Genomic DNA, 18482 nt, shown 5'->3' on the forward strand with positions numbered 1-18482 from the left:
GAAGAAGTTGATTAGCCACCTTGAGTTTACCTTGTCAGTGTCCTACTGTGCCACATTTAAGGCATTCATTACTCTGATTTTGTGCTTTTTAAGTAGTGTTATGGAGATCAGTTATGGAAATGAAGATGGCTGGTAAAAGAAATCAAATTATCAAATGTTGGGATTCGTGGATTACTTTGGAATTATGACATGGGCACGCTCCCTTTTCTGAGGCGAGCAGGTTTGGCATCAAACTGTAAGACTAGGGAGACACATCAGTGGCTGACGAAGATGTTAGGGACTTTTCAAGGATCATCCACCCTAAGAATGGCAGAAGCGTTCTTCTCACCTTGTACTTTGGATGTGGAAGCTCCTTTTTCTCGTTTTTAATACTCAACCAATGAGATTGAAGCGCATCCTTTTACTTCTTCATGCATACATACATACATATACTTTTACATAGAGAGATAGAGAGAGAGATAGAGATAGAGATAGAGACGAGACAAGGCGAGGGGCTTTTCATTGTAGGAACTATCATAAACTCATCCAATGTCAATCAAGGATGGAACTCACACACACCACAACAGGATCACATCACATAGACCAAGTCTGCTCTCATTGTGGTGCAAAAAATGTTGGGTGTGATGAGACCGGACATGCAGAGACGAGAGACTTTTTATATCGTAGGAAATATCCCGAGGGGCCATAAATGATTCTCTCTCTCACGTGCGCACGTACGCGCACACACACACACACACGTATGGACTTTAGAACCAAAAATCTAAATTTGTACGATTGGATATATTCTAGTCTTACAAAAGTATATGTTATGTATGTATGTATGAATGGATTTGGAAGGAGTGATCGAGAGAGAGAGAGAGAGAGAGAGAGAGAGGGGGGGGGGGGCGCAGAGAATAATACACACATATGTGCCTACATATTTATCTATATGTATGTACAGTCTCTGCTCTTCCGTGTATGTGATTCTTTTCATTCCTTCTTTGCTCTAATACACATTTGTTGACGTGTCCTCACTATTCCTACTTGCTTGAGTTCTTAACTTTCATTCAGCCTGATAGGGCTTGTGGCAATGTCACCTCGTAGGATCAGTGTAGTTTAGACAGACCATGAGCAAAGGTCATCAATCCCATAACCACCAAGGAAGAATGGGAATGAAATTGATGGAATTCAGTGCTCCAGGGTTTGTGCAGGGGATACATCTTTTACTACATGATCTTTTGAGCTAATTTAGGAGCATTGAAAGTGAAGTGAACAGAAGGATTTCTATTTTGAGAATCATTTGAAGCTGACAAACATGTGTTGCAGGTGATTGGTTTAAGCAATGTCCCTATTGCTGGGGATGAATTTGAGGTTCTTGATTCACTTGATGAGGCCCGTGAGAGAGCAGAGCAACGTGGTGAAGCCATACGATTAAATCGGCTTGCTGCACGGGCAGCCGAAGGCAAAGTGACTCTTTCCTCTATTGCAAACTCTGTTGCTGAAGGTCAAGAGGGAGGTGTGGAAAGGCATCAACTGAATATTGTTCTCAAGGTGGATGTGCAGGTATGTAGCTGGTTCTTATCTTCCCCCAACCACTTCTGGTTTTGATGTGTAAATGTTGGCGAAAACTGACTATTGCAACTGTCCTTGATACCCTTAGGAGAACAAAGTGATATATGCACATGAAAATGATGTGTGACACCCAATGGCACAGTCCCCCCACCCCTTGTCTTCAGATATTGAAGTTCACCGTGCACATGAACTGATGCATATATGCACCTGCACAGAACAAGCAGATGCAGAGACACACGTACATACAGATACACATACATTGGGAAACACATAGATCATTATTTAACAAAGTTGAATGAGTTTCACATGGTAGTAGGTAGCTTTCATAGATGCTTTCATGATTTTCCATGTTTTTCCATGTTAAAAGATTCCATTCTTATATCTTTGGTGGTCCATTTTCATTGTGATAGGATTGACTTGTTGAGCAGGTTAACTCTGGTTCTATGGATGGTACACCAATTAGCAAGCTGGACTGTTACATTCTGAACTAAAGTGATAGTTAGAGTGAGTGATGGGTTTTTAAATGCTCTTGATGCAAGTGTGTGCATTTTTAATGAATGCCATAGGTGCTGTTATCTCTGGATGAAAAGTGGAATTATAATTTTCACTTCCAAACCAGCACATTTTTGTAGATGATGCAATCTTTTCCTTGTCTCTACTTGTTGTGAGATCCTTGAGTAGGCATACGCTCTCTAACACAGATATTATGGGCACTCAAAAGTCACTGGGAAAAGGGTATGGTAACTAGGATATCTAGATTCTAAATATTCAAGAGATACTTGTCTTAACAACACATGAAGGTGGGTGAGTTTGCTGTTATAGCATCTCATGCGAATGTAGGTACCAAATGTTGATGAGGATTAATAAAGCGCACGTGGTATTGTTATACCCCCCTAGCTTAGTTGCATTACCACATTCCAATACCTACCTCCTAGACTCTCTTTTTGTGTCTATGCGAAGTCTCCTTCACAACACCACCTCCTTGATCTCTAGCCTCCCACCTAGCCCAATGCTTGCCACTTGGGTTTCCTTTTGGTACCATGTGTTCTTAATTAGATCCTTCCACTAATGCCCTAACGCCCTCTTACAACTTTATCTACACCCTTATATTAATGCCTAGGCCTAGGAATACCCTAGGCCTATGCTGTCTGATCCCTCCTATGCAAGCACTTCCAAGCTCTCGCAATTCTCTATGTTGTATTGCGTTACCGTAAGTTCTAACATTATGGTTGGCATAACATTCCCTTCCCCTTAAGAAATGTTTACATGCTCGAAAACACCTCTGAAGGTCGCTTATCTTCTCCCACGTTGAATTGTCTTCAGCTCTCTTTCCACTTCACAAGACAATACGTTGTATGTCTTGTTCGTTTTTCTTGTCTCTCTAAAATTCTTTTTGTTACATGTGGTGAAGGTGGTGCTTCAATAAGTTTGTCTAGGGCTGTCTTTCCTACCAGATTATCATCATCTCCTCGCCTCCTTTAAAGTCTACCGACATAAAAAACTAGATCTATTGTACATCCTTTTGGTAGAGCTAGTTTGTAAGCAAGTTCTCTAATTCTCTAAGTATTAGGTATGATCCACACACAATCTCTAGGAGAGAAACTTTCGACATTTACCCATTTTTAGGATTTTTAAAAATTTTGGCACTTAAGGTAGACTTTCTTACCTTCTGCATTTTCCCACTTTTCTATGGTGTGGATTTGCATAACCTCTTGCTCTATAATGAGCCTTTTAGTGCTATCTTTGGCTATTTCAAGCGTTTGATCCATATTTGAGAAATCTATAGTTGCCTGAACCTTCTTCTTTTCAAGCCCCATTGCAATTGGTGCTCTTGGTCGAAACGTACATTATAACGAATGGACTAAAACTCATTGTAGAATGTTTGGCACTAATATATGCAAATTCTAATATGGGTAGATGTGAAGATCCACACTTTTCGAAAATGCAAATGTGTGCAATGCATGCAGAATTTGAATGCCGATTGGCCCTCCAATGGGAAAGAGCGCCCTCGTGAGAGTACTTGTTTCTTTTTCGACCTACATGTAAGGTGGGAGAGAGATGACGGATGAATGCAATGTGGTAGAAAGAATGCAACGTGAGATTCACAATGAAAGGGTGATACCCTTTCATTAATGTCCCTTGAGATCACTCAAGTTCCATCTTCCCATTTACACCTACCCTTAGCCTATGACCCATGCACCTACCATTCAATACACTCTAATGCACCCTTTCCCTTTCCTATTGCCCCTAGGACCTAGACACGTGTGTGCACATCTTTATTACTAATCATTGGCCAATGTTACATAGTTTTGGCGGTACTATTTACACTGCTTGATCGATCATAAATACAAACATATAACCGCACCATCAAATTGGAAATCTACTAGTAAACTTTCTCACAGTATCTATATCAAACTATCATGGTCACTTCTACTTGGCCTAACAATAATAAAGTTCTAATGACTATTAATTAACTAAATAATCATTTCTCTTGTCATGACACTTCCTCTTGCTTGAATGAGCAGAAGTCCTCTTCTGGATTATTGCTTGTCTCTTCCTCTTACGTGCACTTTCTCTTGTTACTTGTGCCATTGCATCGCCTCTTTGTAATCTGCGAGTATCTGTGGAAAATCTGTAAAGAACTATTCTTCCATCCATTGTGCATCACTAGCTGGCTGGTTTTTAAACTTCAGTAAATACATATATCTCTTCTTTCCACGAGTACTCTTCTCTTTATGGTTCCGGAGTAAGAACTTCAGTCCCATCTTCAAGTTCAGGTTCTTTTTGATGCTGAGTATCCAAAAACGCAGAAGTATCGCCATGGTATCTCTTCAAATTGCTAACATGGGTAAGAACTCTGGCCACCTTCTAGGTTGGTCATGGACATAAGCTCGAAGTAAAGTAATTATGGTTTGATTGGCATTCTCACTTTGTCCATCTCCTTGAGGATGGAAGGCTGTAGTAAATTTCAGTTTGGTTCCGAGATTCTCTAATAGAGCTGTCCAAAAGTTGCTAATGAAACGGCCATTATTATCGGATACAATGGATTTTGGTAACCCATGTAACCTGAAGAGTTCCCTAATGAATAACCTTGCTGTTTCAGGAGCAGACAACTCTTTTTTACAGGGAATAAAATGAGCTTGTTTACTCAGCCTATCTATAACAGTGAAAATCTGCTCAAACTGACCAACCTTGGGGAAACCAGACACAAAATCCATTGTAATGTGTTCCCACCTTTCTGAAGGAATAGGCAAAGGCTGCAAAAGACCAGCAGTCTTACTTGTGTCAGATTTAATGCGCTGACATACGTCACATTGTTAAACAAAGGTGGAAACTTCTTTGCGAAGTTTAGGCCAATGGAAGTATTGTTGGTAAGCTGAAAGGAAAGGAAAGAGTGGACACAAACTCAGAATACTTGCATTATGGAATGAAGAAGAGTGAGGTCCTTAAGTAGGCACCTCATACATGCTCACTGACATCACTGATGATTTCAGAGCTCCACAATCATCTCCTTAATCTGCTCCTAGATTCTCTCAATCATCCTATGTGGCTCTCCACCATCTAACTGTGCTTGTGGGCACCTAACTGTGCCTCTAGCACTCACACATAGAAACCAAGGTGTGCCTGAGGCATACACCTTGAGATATCCCATCAATTTTTTTTGAGGTCCTTAAGTAGGCACCTCATACATGCTCACTGACATCACTGATGACTTTAGAGCTCCACAATCATCTCCTTAATCTGCTCCTAGATTCTCTCAATCATCCTATGTGGCTCTCCACTACCTAACTGTGCTTGTGGGCACCTAACTGTGCCTCTAGCACTCACACATAGAAACCAAGGTGTGCCTGAGGCATACACCTTGAGATATCCCATCAAGTATCTCTCAATATTGTCAATGGTCCCTCTAATGCCTCTATGTCCAGAATATGGACTCGCATGTAACTCACTCATGACTAGATACCGAAATGTTTTGGGTACTACACATATGGCACGTCCCAAAAATAAGTATCCATCCACGATGGAATAAGCCTCTAAATCCCCGACCTCATTACGCTGAATCTTCCCATAAATGTCAGCGAAGTCCTCATCTAAAGGATAAGCTTCAACCATTGCTCCTAATGATTTCTCCTTAATCACAGAAACATGATTAACTTGGGGCCGTCTACTCAAAGCATCAGCTACTAAATTCTCCTTTCCTGGCTGATATTCGATATTTGGTTGCCCAAAGGATTGAATATATTCAGCCCATTTGATTTGCCTTGAAGAGACAATGGGTTGAGAAAACAAGTGCTTGATACTTTGATGGTCAGTCTTAATCTTGAAAGCATAACCATATAAATAATGCTTCCATAACTTTAGAGCATGAATGACTGCCAATAACTCCTTCTCATACGTGATATATTTCAATTCAGCCCCTTGAAGTTTTCTACTCTCATAAGCAATGGGATGCCCTCCTTGCATCAACACTGCCCCAATCGAGGTACCACTTGCATCCGTACATACAACAAAGAACTCTTTGTCCATGTCCGGAAGTGTTAACACTGGTGCAGTCACCAATGTTCTCTTAAGCTCCTCAAAAGCTACTTGGTGAACCTCTCCTTACTCATACAAGGAATGCTTCTTCAACAAATCTGTTAGTGGGGAAGCAAGACGTGCAAAATTCTTAATGAATCTGCGATAATAACTACACATCCCTAGGAAGGATCTCAGCTCATGTATGTTTTTGGGTATTGGCCATTCAATTATGGCCTTGATCTTTTTAGGGTCAACCCGAATTCCCTCGGCAGACACAATGTGTCCCAAATACTCTATTTTTGTCTTGAAAAACTCACTCTTCTTGGTATTTAGGAACAATCGATCCTTCCTTAGGAGCTCCATTACCTTAGTAAGGTGATCCTTATGCTCTTCCTCATTCTGGCTGAACACTAAAATGTCATAAAAAAAGACTATGACAAATTTTCCCAAGTAGGGTCGCAAAACCCTTCTCATCAGCCTACTAAAAGTGGCTGGAGCATTAGTTAGGCCAAAAGGCATGACCAAAAACTCATAATGTCCAGTGAGAGTGCGAAAAGCAGTCTTATGTTCATCCCTAGCTTTCATACGAAGTTGATGATAACCAGATTTCAAATCCAATTTGCTAAAAACTTTAGCACCTTTAAGCATATCCAATAAATCATCCACTCTTGGAATCGGATACCGGTTCTTAATCGTAAGTTTATTCAAAGCACGGTAATCTATACACATACGATATGATTCATGCTTCTTCTTAACCAATAATACAGGTGCTCCAAATGGAGAACAGCTTGGTCGAATCAGGCCTTTTTGCAATAGATCTTCATGTGAGCAATTTGAAGAGATACCATGGCGATACTTCTGTGTGGTCGGGTTAAATATTTCAACCTCGTACCTTACTTTTGGCTGCTTACTTATATATGCTCGATGCATTAATTGTATGACTCGATCGACCTGTTGGGGTTGAGCATGACTTTATGGATGATCCGTTGTGCTCATATTTAAAGTTGTTTCCATCCTCTTAAACACAGCCCTCAAAGAATGATTGTTTAATTTGCTATCTCAGTCCCAAAATTTACTAGCGGGAATTTCTTACAATGTGTAGACATACAATTTGTAGACATGCTCCATGAATACCCTTGCTAGTTCGAGAGTTTTAACCTCTGCTTTGGCCTGAATAAATTACGCCATCTGGGTTAACTAATCCACGATTACACACAGTGTCGCGTCTTCTTTGGGTCCTAGGTAGTCCACAATAAAATGAAAGAAAACAGAAGATAAAAATGGAATGCAAGTACACAATAGAAAATTGGAGAGTAAAGCAAATTTGATATACTAAAATTGCTGATACATCTGTTCAACCGAGCCTCTCAAGTGAGAATTTAGATGGTGATCTAGACAGCTGCTGGATGGAGCATTGAAGATTAGATTGTCTCAAGACAAGAGAGATAACTATGTATAGTGCGACATGTAGGTCGGAGAGACTAGCTGACTACAAATCTTTAGAAGTCGTCTTGTTGAACCAACGATAGACCGTATACAAGTTGTATTTGTGGAGGCCTCTGTACCCCCTGGTTGTGGGAGCTGCCGCCCACCCCGCGCTTCTTGGACATCCCCCCAAAAGTTCAACCCCCCCCTCGAGGCCGGTATCAAGCTCAATCATACTCGACTAAATGGTCTAGTGGGATAGGCCGTCTCATAACCATCTAGTCTACAAACTAAGAGCCCTTGTAGTGCATAAACTGTGGACCTTCTCAATATCCAGTGCCCATGATCCTCATATGGGGGCCTTGCAACATTGGGCACTCAAAAGACTAGTGGGTAACTCACATGAGAGGTGGACATTTGAGCTAATTCTTACAGAAAATCCATAGAGATACTCTCCCACATGCCAGACTGGATGTAATAACCCGCCTATCTTTAGGTGTCCAGCTTTGTTGACTCAGCGTTTTAGCACTTTATTATATTTGCTTGAACGAACTTATTCATTTGAGCTCAGTATAACTGCCTTTTCAGAGACCACAAGTCTTTTATATTCTTGGGTGTCTAGCACTCAGCCCATCAGATATTTACACAGAACTTAGTGCCTAATGGCATTGCTATCTTGACACATACTCTACTCTTGTAGAGCAAGGAAGCATTGTCGACACTCAAATCGTGCCGCTGCTATCGTTCTGTCAAGGAGGAGCAGCTAGTATAGGCTGCGACATTTTTTCTATGCTTTGGAGGCTGCTCACCATGTGGACAAATAGCTGTTGATCTATCACATCACCCTTCAATCTGGTCACCGCTTGCTCATTCCTGAGGGAGGACGTGCAGATTTGCGCCGAGTAGTCTTGCTATTCTTGAACCAATTTTGGAAGACAGATTCTCAACTTGCATTGGCTTTCTCTCTTCCTCTACTGGTATCTCTACTACATCGCCTCCTCTCCCCCATTTTTTTGAATTCTGGTGACACGTCTTTTTTTGTTTTGGAAGCAACTGTCTTCAATCAGCATGGCATTTATCGGTATCACGAAATATGGTATCTCCAATTGAGAAATTTTATGGCACCGCATTTGCTCTTTGGAAGACAAAGATGCATCTCCTTCTCATGAGGGAAGGCTTGTGGCAGATCGTCGTCACTACTGAAGAATGTGAGCAAGTATGCAACAACTACAAGAAGATAGGCAAGCAATAGGATAAACACCATGGTCAACTCGTTGCTACATCTTCTATACCGACATGGGCGATGACTCGGAGCCCTCAAGAATAAAAGAAAATGCCATGATAGTTATTGTTGACTCCTGTCTTCTGATAGTGACAACCACGAGTGGGCTTTCTAAGTACTCCCTTTTCTCTTTTAAATAATTTATGTGTGGGGTGCTCTCTCCAGATTACAACTCCAAAATGATATGCATTCTTTAGTGTGTTTTTTAATTGTATTATGCATTGGTTTTTCTTCAAGAGGGTTATCTATTTTTTTTTGGGGGGGGGGGAGGGGAGGTATGCAAGTGTCGATTTTGTCCCATGGCTGCTTAAGTATGAACCTCTAATCATGTGCCTATGCCTCTGCGCCATGCTTGACTTTATTGAGCCTCCGAGCCATGCGTATGTACCTTTGAATTAAGTTCTATTGTTAGCCTTTGAGGTCATTTGTAGAATATGCCATGTTCTCACTTGTGATTCCAATTATAGTTGCAAAACACGTTTGCAAACCTCCAATTTATTGGAACTTTCAAATTTGGGGCTTTTTATCAAAACCCTGTAAAAATGTCTGATGTCTTTCTGATGTGTTATTTCTAGGAAAACCAGCAGCCTGCAGGTATTGTAGCAGGAAAATAGCAGGTAGTTAGGAAAATAGTAAGTAATCCATATGTCATGGGAAAGTCACACGTATTTTATAGGGTCCATGTTTGTTTTCCACCTTTCTTCTGATGCAAGCGTTTGCAAAGGTAAGCGTTTGCAAACCTTTGCAAACTGCAAACGTCTGCACCATGCAAACGTTTGCTTGCAACTATGATTCTAATCACCTAATGTCGTTTCCTAAAATACTCTCCTGGGGATTAGACACTGTTTGCTTACAGTTAAGACCTTCCCATAGCATTCAATTTTCATTTATGCTCATGTCATAGGCCTAGCCATCTATGACCTGAACGGTGGTATGTTACATATTATCTGTGTGTGTTTGAGAGTGGTGTGAGATATTGTGAGTGTTTGAAGGGTCAAGTGACCTTTGGGAGTGGATAAGCTCATGGACATGACATCATAGGTGATGCCTAAGGTTCATCCCTTGTGGGTATATGTACTTGGATCATATCTATGATTATTGCGCTCAATCTTTTGGTCTCTCTCTCTCTCTCTCTCTCTCTCTCTCTCTCATGGCTCTTTTCCTTTACCCACCATAGCATTGCCATAGCATTGTGTTTCTTCACTCTGAGCACATAGGCTAGAGATCAGATTCCCACAAGCTCATGCCTATAGCGCTAGCGTCCCATACCACCAAATAACATCTCGTGATCTGCCAGGCTCATGACCTAGACCAGACCATCTAGTAGTGTGTGTGCATTGAATGAATTCACAATAGAAGAGCATCCCGCTTTATGGAAAGTGTCCTTGGCTAAAATTAGCCAACTGGCCCTTTGCTATTGCCCAAGTCCGCCAGACCCACGTTAGCCTGCTTCCCTTAATCCTTTCTGTATCTATTTGTATGCATGAATGCATGCATCCATATATCTACGTATGTATATGTATTCATGCCTACCCGGAATGTTTCATGATTGTCAATCTTTGTTAGCAATCTTTGATGATGTCATGCCAAAAACGATAGATTGAATGGTTAGTATCAAGAAAATATAGACTGAGTTTTGGTTTCCAAAGAAAATTGCACATCACTGCTAAATTTGGAGTAAACATGGGAAGCTCTCTTTCATGTTCAAGAATTATACGAGGGCATTGGCTTCCTGTTGCTGCTGGAGTGATTCTGTTCTTTTCAGCAAAACCAGCTTTTACTTTGGGGAATAGCATGGATTTTTGCATCTAATTGACCTTGGTTTATACTCTTTTGATATAATACAGGGAACAGTGGAGGCTATTCGAGAGTTGTTTGAAGCTTTGCCACAAGATACTGTAAACCTACGAATGCTTATGCAAGCTGCTGGTGACATCACCACCAGTGATGTTGACCTAGCCATTGCAAGTGAAGCCATTATTATAGGTTTCAATGTTGGGGTACAGCCTGGAATTCAAACATATGCTGACAGCAAAGGTGTAGAGATTCGGTTATACAGAGTGATCTATGAGCTCATTGATGACATCAGGAATGCCATGGAGGGTTTGCTTGATCCTGTCCAGGTGTGTTGACATTCATTTGATTTTTGATCAGAGTATCATCGTCTTCTCCAATCATGTGCATACTATGCTCTCATGTGAGTTCATTGAAGAGAATTGACAATGTCAAAAGTGATGGTCATTGTAACATATTGAAAACACTGCTTCCAGTTTCTGGTCATCTTTGGTATTCCAATTGTACTAATTTGTATGATCTATGTGCATGTATGGATACAGTGGCCAACTTTGGTCTCTTCTTATATTTCTGTTCAACACAGTGACCAAGTTATTTGTTCCAATACTGTCAATCTCTCTTCATTCTACAAACTATCATTCAATCTTTGTATCTTGACTTAGGTACATGTGAAAGTATAGGATGTAATCCACGTATAGAAGCATTTATGCCTTCAGGAGAGTGTTGAGTCATTCATGTACTTCATCTTTTGAACAGGAACAAGTGCCAATCGGGACAGCTGAAGTGAGAGCTGTTTTCAACAGTGGAAGTGGCAAGGTTGCTGGTTGTATGGTGACAGAGGGTAAGCTCATCAAAGGTTGTGGCTGCAAAGTCACACGAGGTGGCATGGTTGTTTTTACTGGCACTTTGCTCTCTTTAAGGAGAGTAAAAGAGCTTGCGAAAGAGGTATGCTGCTGAAAAAGTGAATTTCTCTATTTTTGGCCAGTTGAATTTTTAACTGAGCACATTCGTGAGGGTATAGAAAATACATGGTATCCTCTGGTTTTCTATGCATGAGAGGTAATTGTGAGGTTGTGCTCATCAGGTCATTGCAGGGCTGGAGTGTGGTGTTGGGGTAGAAGATTATAATGAATGGCAAGAAGGTGACATTATTGAGGCATTTAACTTGGTTGCAAAGAAGAGGACATTGGAGGAAGCTTCTGTCACCACAGCAACTTCCCATGCAGCAGTAGCTGCAAATGCAGCTTCTACGTCGACCAAGGCATCATGATGCACTGCCTGACTTGTATGCGGGAGTACTTCATCAATCATTATGATGCTACCTCTCAAATTGAAAGTACTGTGTTGCTTACAAAGCTGCCTCGTGCAGTCATCCTGTAGTAAATGCCGATGTTGCACACACTGGCTTCTTAAGTCAATAGGGCATTTCTTGTTTTGGAGTGCTTCTCCTGCTACGATGAGAATCTTCAAGGTATCCAGAGTTAAGAATTCCATCAGGGCAGATTAGGGAAGTTGAGAGGGGTGATGCAGTTGATTATAACTCTTCTCAAGTCATTGATTTTATGTCAATTTATTTGTATTCTAGGGACAGGCTTCAAAGCTCAAGCATAAGACTCTTATGGTCAATTTAGGCCCTGTTAGAGTTGCCCATTTTTTCGTACTTGTACAGAAAGCAATTGAAGCATGCCAAAGAAGTATTGGCTCCAAACTGAGCTTTACGGTCCTTAATTGGCAATTTACATGAACCTGTGTTCTGATTTCCATGAAGCCAAAGATAATTTAACCCATACAAAGCAGCTGTAATAATTTTTCATGGGGGGCGTTCAGTTTGTGGACCTTCAGCTAGCTTTGCCTTCTTTTGGAGTACTTAACAGCCACTCGAGATCCCTTTCATGATCTTTTGGGTGCTTGTTCTCTGTCCAGCAGGCCGTATATTATGTGAATAAGAAACATGCCTTGAGCTTCAATGTTCAGTCTCTAGTAATTGTGTACAATGTGTGTGTGTGTGTGTGTGTGTATGTGTGTGTTGTATGTGTGCGTGTGTTGTCTGTATGTATGTGTATATTAAGTATAAATACAAAAGTAAATAAATAAACAAACACATAAATGTGTGCGAGCACTTGATACATATGTACATAGTGACATTTGTTATGTTGTGTGTGCGTGTATATGTGAATATATATAAAGATGTACATGAGACATTCGTGTGCGTGCGTGCGCGAGCGCGTGCGTGCATTCACCCATGTAGGGCGGAGTTTGATCTTTGTCACATGGGTTGGATATTGGGCACTCTGGACTCTGTGGAAAGACATGAACCACCGAGTCTTTAGAGAGCCTACTTCCAAGTTCTCTCTTGCGCGCACGTGTGTGTGTGTGTGTTAATGCACTTTTTCTCGCTCGCTAGTTTGGTCTTGCTTGCTCGACATCACTCACTTGATCGACTACCTCAAGATTTTCTTGTCGAATCTGACTTCTCGAGTGTGGTAGTCATTTTTTAAGATCTCAACTAAATACGAATAGCTTGATTGTGGCCTTCTCTTTGTTAGGGCTCAAAATGAACAACAGCCTCCTCAAAATTGCAGGTAGAGGACTGCATTGAAGAACTCACAGTGAGCCTATTGTTCCCAGATGATTTTCACAAGGATTGTGACCCCCTCTCAAATCCTCAGTCAGTACCAAGTCTGGTACTTGGCCCTCAACGCAGTGCTCCTCCCTCTTAGAAATTCATTTGCATGGAACATCTTTTCAAAGATCTGTATGCTTTGGTCTCCCTTGCTCCTCTTTTTATAACATAGTTTGATATAAAGGAGATGGACTCTTTTCTTCACATGGAGGTTCCCTCCACCATGTGTTTTGCATGGGTCCTAATCCAACCTTCACTTTATAACACCACCAAGGCACATGAGTTAGACCCAAGGTAAAACATCTTTAATTAAAAAAAATTTCAAGTAGCATGCATCCCACAATTAATCTATTCCTTTTTCTTTTATCCAACCATGCAAGGTATGTTACATTCCCTCCCCTGTAGGCACAAGGATGACCACATCCTTGAAATGTTGTGTACTCCCTCTTTAATTCCTCTTATGTTAACCAAGTTACTTCCTCTAAGGGGTACTTTTGCTTGCTAACTCTAGGGGGTAGTTTTTCCATTTAAGTAAAAATTCTCATGTGGTACAGTTTCTTAATGGAGTTTCTTTTCCTTCCAAGATTTCTTTGGGTTTAAGATTAAAAGTGCAATCAAAATTTGTGATTTTATGTAATTGTTTCTTCTCTTCTTCCCTTTCCTCTTGTCAAATAGTCTACCTAGGTTCTATTTTGTCTTTTTATACACACAACTTGAACCGAGAATATTGAACCTAAGAAATTGTATTTGCACATGTTTTACAAAAGAAACTTTCTCGATTTTTATTTTTTAAAGGACATTAAAAGTTTTACTTATTTCTCCATTAGAGGAGGTACATGGTATTTTACTTGAGCCTAATCAAAGGAATGAACCATTTTTGATGGTTATAGAACTAGAACTTTCATTTAAGTAAAAATAAGCATAAACAATTCATGGCATTGATATGGGAAAGGGCACCCCACTTGTAATAACAACATGCAACATCTATGTAGTTGGCACATTATCATCATAATATTTATGTTGGCATGCATCCTATAACTCCAATAGATAAAATCCCCACAAAATGTAAGGATTCCAATTATGCTGTCATATTCCAATGTTTGGGCTTTTACAAAAAACTATATATTTCAGTCGTACAGTTGGTGGTACTATGCAGGGATACGAGGTCTCTGTAATACTGGATCCAAGCCAATTTCTTCCACTTCTTTACGGGAGCTCCTTGATTTTGAGTCTGGCTATTTCCTTGAGAAATAAGGTCTCCATTGATGACACTTTTTCTTCCCCCTTAAAAGATCCATACCAATACCCTCATAAGACTTATGAAAATTCACTCTATTCCCTACACCTTAATGCAGTGGAGTCATCTCACACCCGTTCTCATAAACCAAGGCGCACAAGTCTTTGAATTCTTAGTTGAGTTGTTTAGATTTTTCTCACACCCTTTCTCACTTGCATATCATCTATAGAGGTTGCTAATAGGGTGAATGAAGATAATTAATGGCAAAAGATGGTTGTATCAAAAGGTAGCTAGGTGCGATGCACCCAACGAGGAGAAAAAAACCACAGTCAAATAATATATTTCTGGCCTATAGAAGGGCAGGGTCAGATATTTCAGAACAATAGATGGTAAGAAAGGTTCTAATGAAACACTTGTTAATCATGTTAGGGAAATTTTTGTTAAGAAAGTTGTTAGGGAAATACTAGTTAATCATGTATATATGCACAAAGAACTTGTGCTATAGGATGGTCCAGACTATCTTCCACGATCTAGGACCAATTGTGAGTTTCTCCTTTCAACCTAAAAATAGTAGTTTATAAACTGAAATGTGTTTTGGTTTCAGATCAATAGCCATCATCACATGAAGAATGGCAGTTGGTGGAGTGCATTTTGGGCTTCCTAGATGTGTTGAATGGAGATATAGGAGAACTATAACATCAAGGTAGATCTCCAAATCAAGTAGCTTAGATAGGTATGTTCTTTTACAAGTAGTTGTATGGATTGTTGGACATAGGAAGCAGTCATGGTGTGTTGAAGAAGCAAGATATTCCATCATGAAATACTATAGACTGAGCCAATGCCTCATGGTAGTGTGACAGAGACATTCAAGGCCAAGCTACTTGTAGAAGTTCAATGATTTTTATAGCCAAGCATTGCTATAAGAATTGTAAAAATCAATGTATGCATGCTAACCATAGTTTTTGTTGACGTATTTAACAACTATCCAATCAAGGGATGCAAAACAATGCACACTATAGAGAAACTAGAACCTTGACTTCTTGGATGATGGTTGGAATAAATCCACATCAAACAAAGTCTATTGTGAAGTGGTGCCAACTACAGTTACAAATAAGTATATGATTGCAAGCCACAATTTCATATTTTCTTTAGTTCATTGGGAACAAATTAGTTCCAATGGACCAAGACCTCAAATTGTTTGGTCCTGAAAATGAATCATTGAAGATCAAGGTTTATGAAGATGGAATGCTACTTAGTGTTATATCAATAAGTGTACACTAGCACAATTGTGCCATGACATTCATATGGAGACAGAGGGAAACATTTCAAAAGAATTTTCATTCATTGTCAACAAAAATAAGGTAAATTACTTAAACATCAGCTCATTATCTTCATTTGTGATATACATGATTCATTCTCTTTAGTTGTGATATATGTGGCTAATAAAACATTGTAGCAACTATTGCAAAGGAGAGAATGCACAATTCAATGCACAAGCATCCCTGGACATCGGACTATATATATTACCCAAGCCTCATGATTTTGTACATGTATAGTATCTTAATGTTAGAGGATGACCAATAGCCACCATCAAATTAAAAATTACATATGAATTTACTAATGTTCAGCTCATAGAGGAGGCTAGTCCTCAGTAAAAGGAAATGGCTATTGCTATGGAGGGTCTTGAGGTATAGACTAAGCCTCTGATGTACCTATTTGCATGGATCAATGCTCTCCACCCACAAGAATGTGCATCTTGCTCTTGTGGTATCTGTACACATTATAACATATTTTTATCTTTCTCTTTGAGTAAGGTTAAAATAATAATCTTCAATAAAAAAAGATAGAGGTTAGGTCTCACTTCCAACAAATTGACATTTGGGTGCCAATGATCCAAAGCATCAAATAATCTCTTTAGACATATGCAATTGAGATATTTCCTATAAGCAGTTGGTCTTTAAAAAAAGAATCCTCTATAGAAATTCAAAGTTGATGTAACAAATATCACATATAGGTCAATTTATGTATAAGTCCCCATGATGGCGGAGTTGAAACATAAGCACTCTTTTTGCCAAAGGTCAATTGTTGCCAAACTCCAATCTTGATTGTAATAAAATATTCACACTTAGATTAAACTTCATAGCTTAAATAAAAACTGGAAGCTTTGTGTAGGATAGTTAATTATTCACTTACTTTGAGTGGTATGAAAGGATCATCACATCTACTAATTCAAAATCAAAATATCTAAACCATTTGGCAATTTGATTAGTTGGTTCTCTTGGATTCTTTAACTTGAAGGAGATTGTAGGATCTACAATATGTACAACATGTTGAGTTTCCAAAAACAAGGAACTAGTAAGGCATGATATAAGAAAAACTAGTAAGGCACGATATAAGAAAAACTAGTAAGGCACGATATAAGAAAAACATGGCTAGTTCATGTGCTACAAAATAAGCAGGGAATCACCAAAGACTTGTGAGGATGAATCGTCACTTCCCCATTTCTATACATTATCAATGGCCCTCTTTTAATTAATAGAGCTACCATAACTACTTTTGCTCGTCCTTTTACTTCAAGTACCTTAGTACTTTCTTGTATTTGAGTGCTTGGTTTTTCCCGATGATTGTACCTCTCATTTGTGCATGGGTGAGACTTGTGCCAAATAGCATTGCTTGGTGAGTGATTTTCAAGAGAAAGGTTTAGCGATATATGTTGCACAAAACATAGATGTGCGAAAAGAATGAAGCAATACACTATCAATCTTGAATGGGACCATTCTTACATTTGTTCCTATAGTTGAAATAGATGCAACTGATTGATACATTGCAAAACATGTCTCAGGTTTAGGCTATGGAAAAAAGATAATTCTATAAAAAATAATTGTGGAAATCTTTTTTGTTCGCTTTTTCTTTAACTGAAATGAGATATGGTCTTTGAACTTTGATAGAATCCTTTTATTTGTTGAACGTATTACTCAATTGTAGTTTTTAGAACACTCCAAATTGTGAAATTAAATACTATGAAGACTGAATCCATCGATGCACAACGCAAGGGTAGAAAAGTTGGCTGGAAAGTGTTGAAACAATTATGCTATGAATGAATACATAGTAGTAAATCAGACCGAGTTTGCAAGCAAAGATCACAGAGTGTGATACAATGCAACCAAATGACTTGCTTTAGGTGTTAGCATAGATAGAGTTCTTGGCTTTGAGTAACCTTTTATTTCAATTTATTCTAAGAATTCAATCGACGCAAAGGATATTCATGCTAGTGTTAGAAAAGTTGGTGCCTTTTGATTTAACCATTAGGGACATGTCGTGGACTTTCAATGCAAATAGATGCGATAGAACTGCAACCCTTGGTAGCTGTTATAAAGAGTGCACATAGCTTGGAATTATGATACGTAGTATTTTTCTTAAGCTATGCTTATACTTTTTGTTTTACATATTGCACCACATCTTTTGACGTATTGAGTTTGATTAAGAAGACAAAGTACTTTATACTTGTACATCATGACAGGTGTGCAGCTTCCATGATGCACACAGATGCAACTTCTAGATGCTTTGTACTCATTTTTTCTTGATGATAAGATAAGAAAATATCTTTTGACATATATTGTAGTTATCCAATTTGCATCATGCTAAGGCAGGATGTACATAGTTTGTACTCATCTTTTTCCTGGTCATAATACAAGGAAATTTATTTTGATGTATATTGTAGTTGTTCGATTCACACCATGCCTATAAGGCAAGTTGTACATAGTTTGTACTCATCACTTCTTGGTCATAATATAAGGAAATATATCTTTTGATCTATCCTTTTTATTATGGAAATGAAAAACATATATTTTTTAAAAGTCAATTGTGTATTACTTGAAGTAGTTGTAGATTTCCTTTTCAAGTTTTTTTAACTTCATCAAAGATGAAATATCTTTGATTAGTTACTTAAAGAATTTGTAGACTTCCTTTTCAAGTATTTTTTGTTCATCAAACATCAAGTATTTTTCATTAGTTTCATTGCAAGCATGTTGCCAATTTTGGAATAGATATAA

The 18482-nt window shown here is 39.1% G+C and overlaps 1 protein-coding gene across 1 annotated transcript in view; it reads left to right on the forward strand.

Moving 5' to 3' along the window:
* The window catches only part of FUG1 (Translation initiation factor 2, small GTP-binding protein), a 29986-nt gene extending 17467 nt beyond the window's left edge, over positions 1–12519 (forward strand). The window contains exons 9-12 of the mRNA XM_087374512.1: positions 1306–1542; positions 10624–10899; positions 11327–11515; positions 11655–12519. Of these exons, the coding sequence (XP_087230638.1) occupies positions 1306–1542; positions 10624–10899; positions 11327–11515; positions 11655–11840 (888 nt within the window). The 3' untranslated portion in view covers positions 11841–12519. The remainder of the gene's footprint in view (positions 1–1305; positions 1543–10623; positions 10900–11326; positions 11516–11654) is intronic.
* Positions 12520–18482: the final 5963 nt, after the last annotated feature.

This window comes from Dipteris shenzhenensis, chromosome 5 (genome assembly GCF_047967505.1).
Source record: "Dipteris shenzhenensis isolate YYH24624 ecotype China chromosome 5, Dip_SZ_1.0, whole genome shotgun sequence".
In the NCBI taxonomy this organism is placed as follows: Eukaryota; Viridiplantae; Streptophyta; class Polypodiopsida; order Gleicheniales; family Dipteridaceae; genus Dipteris; species Dipteris shenzhenensis.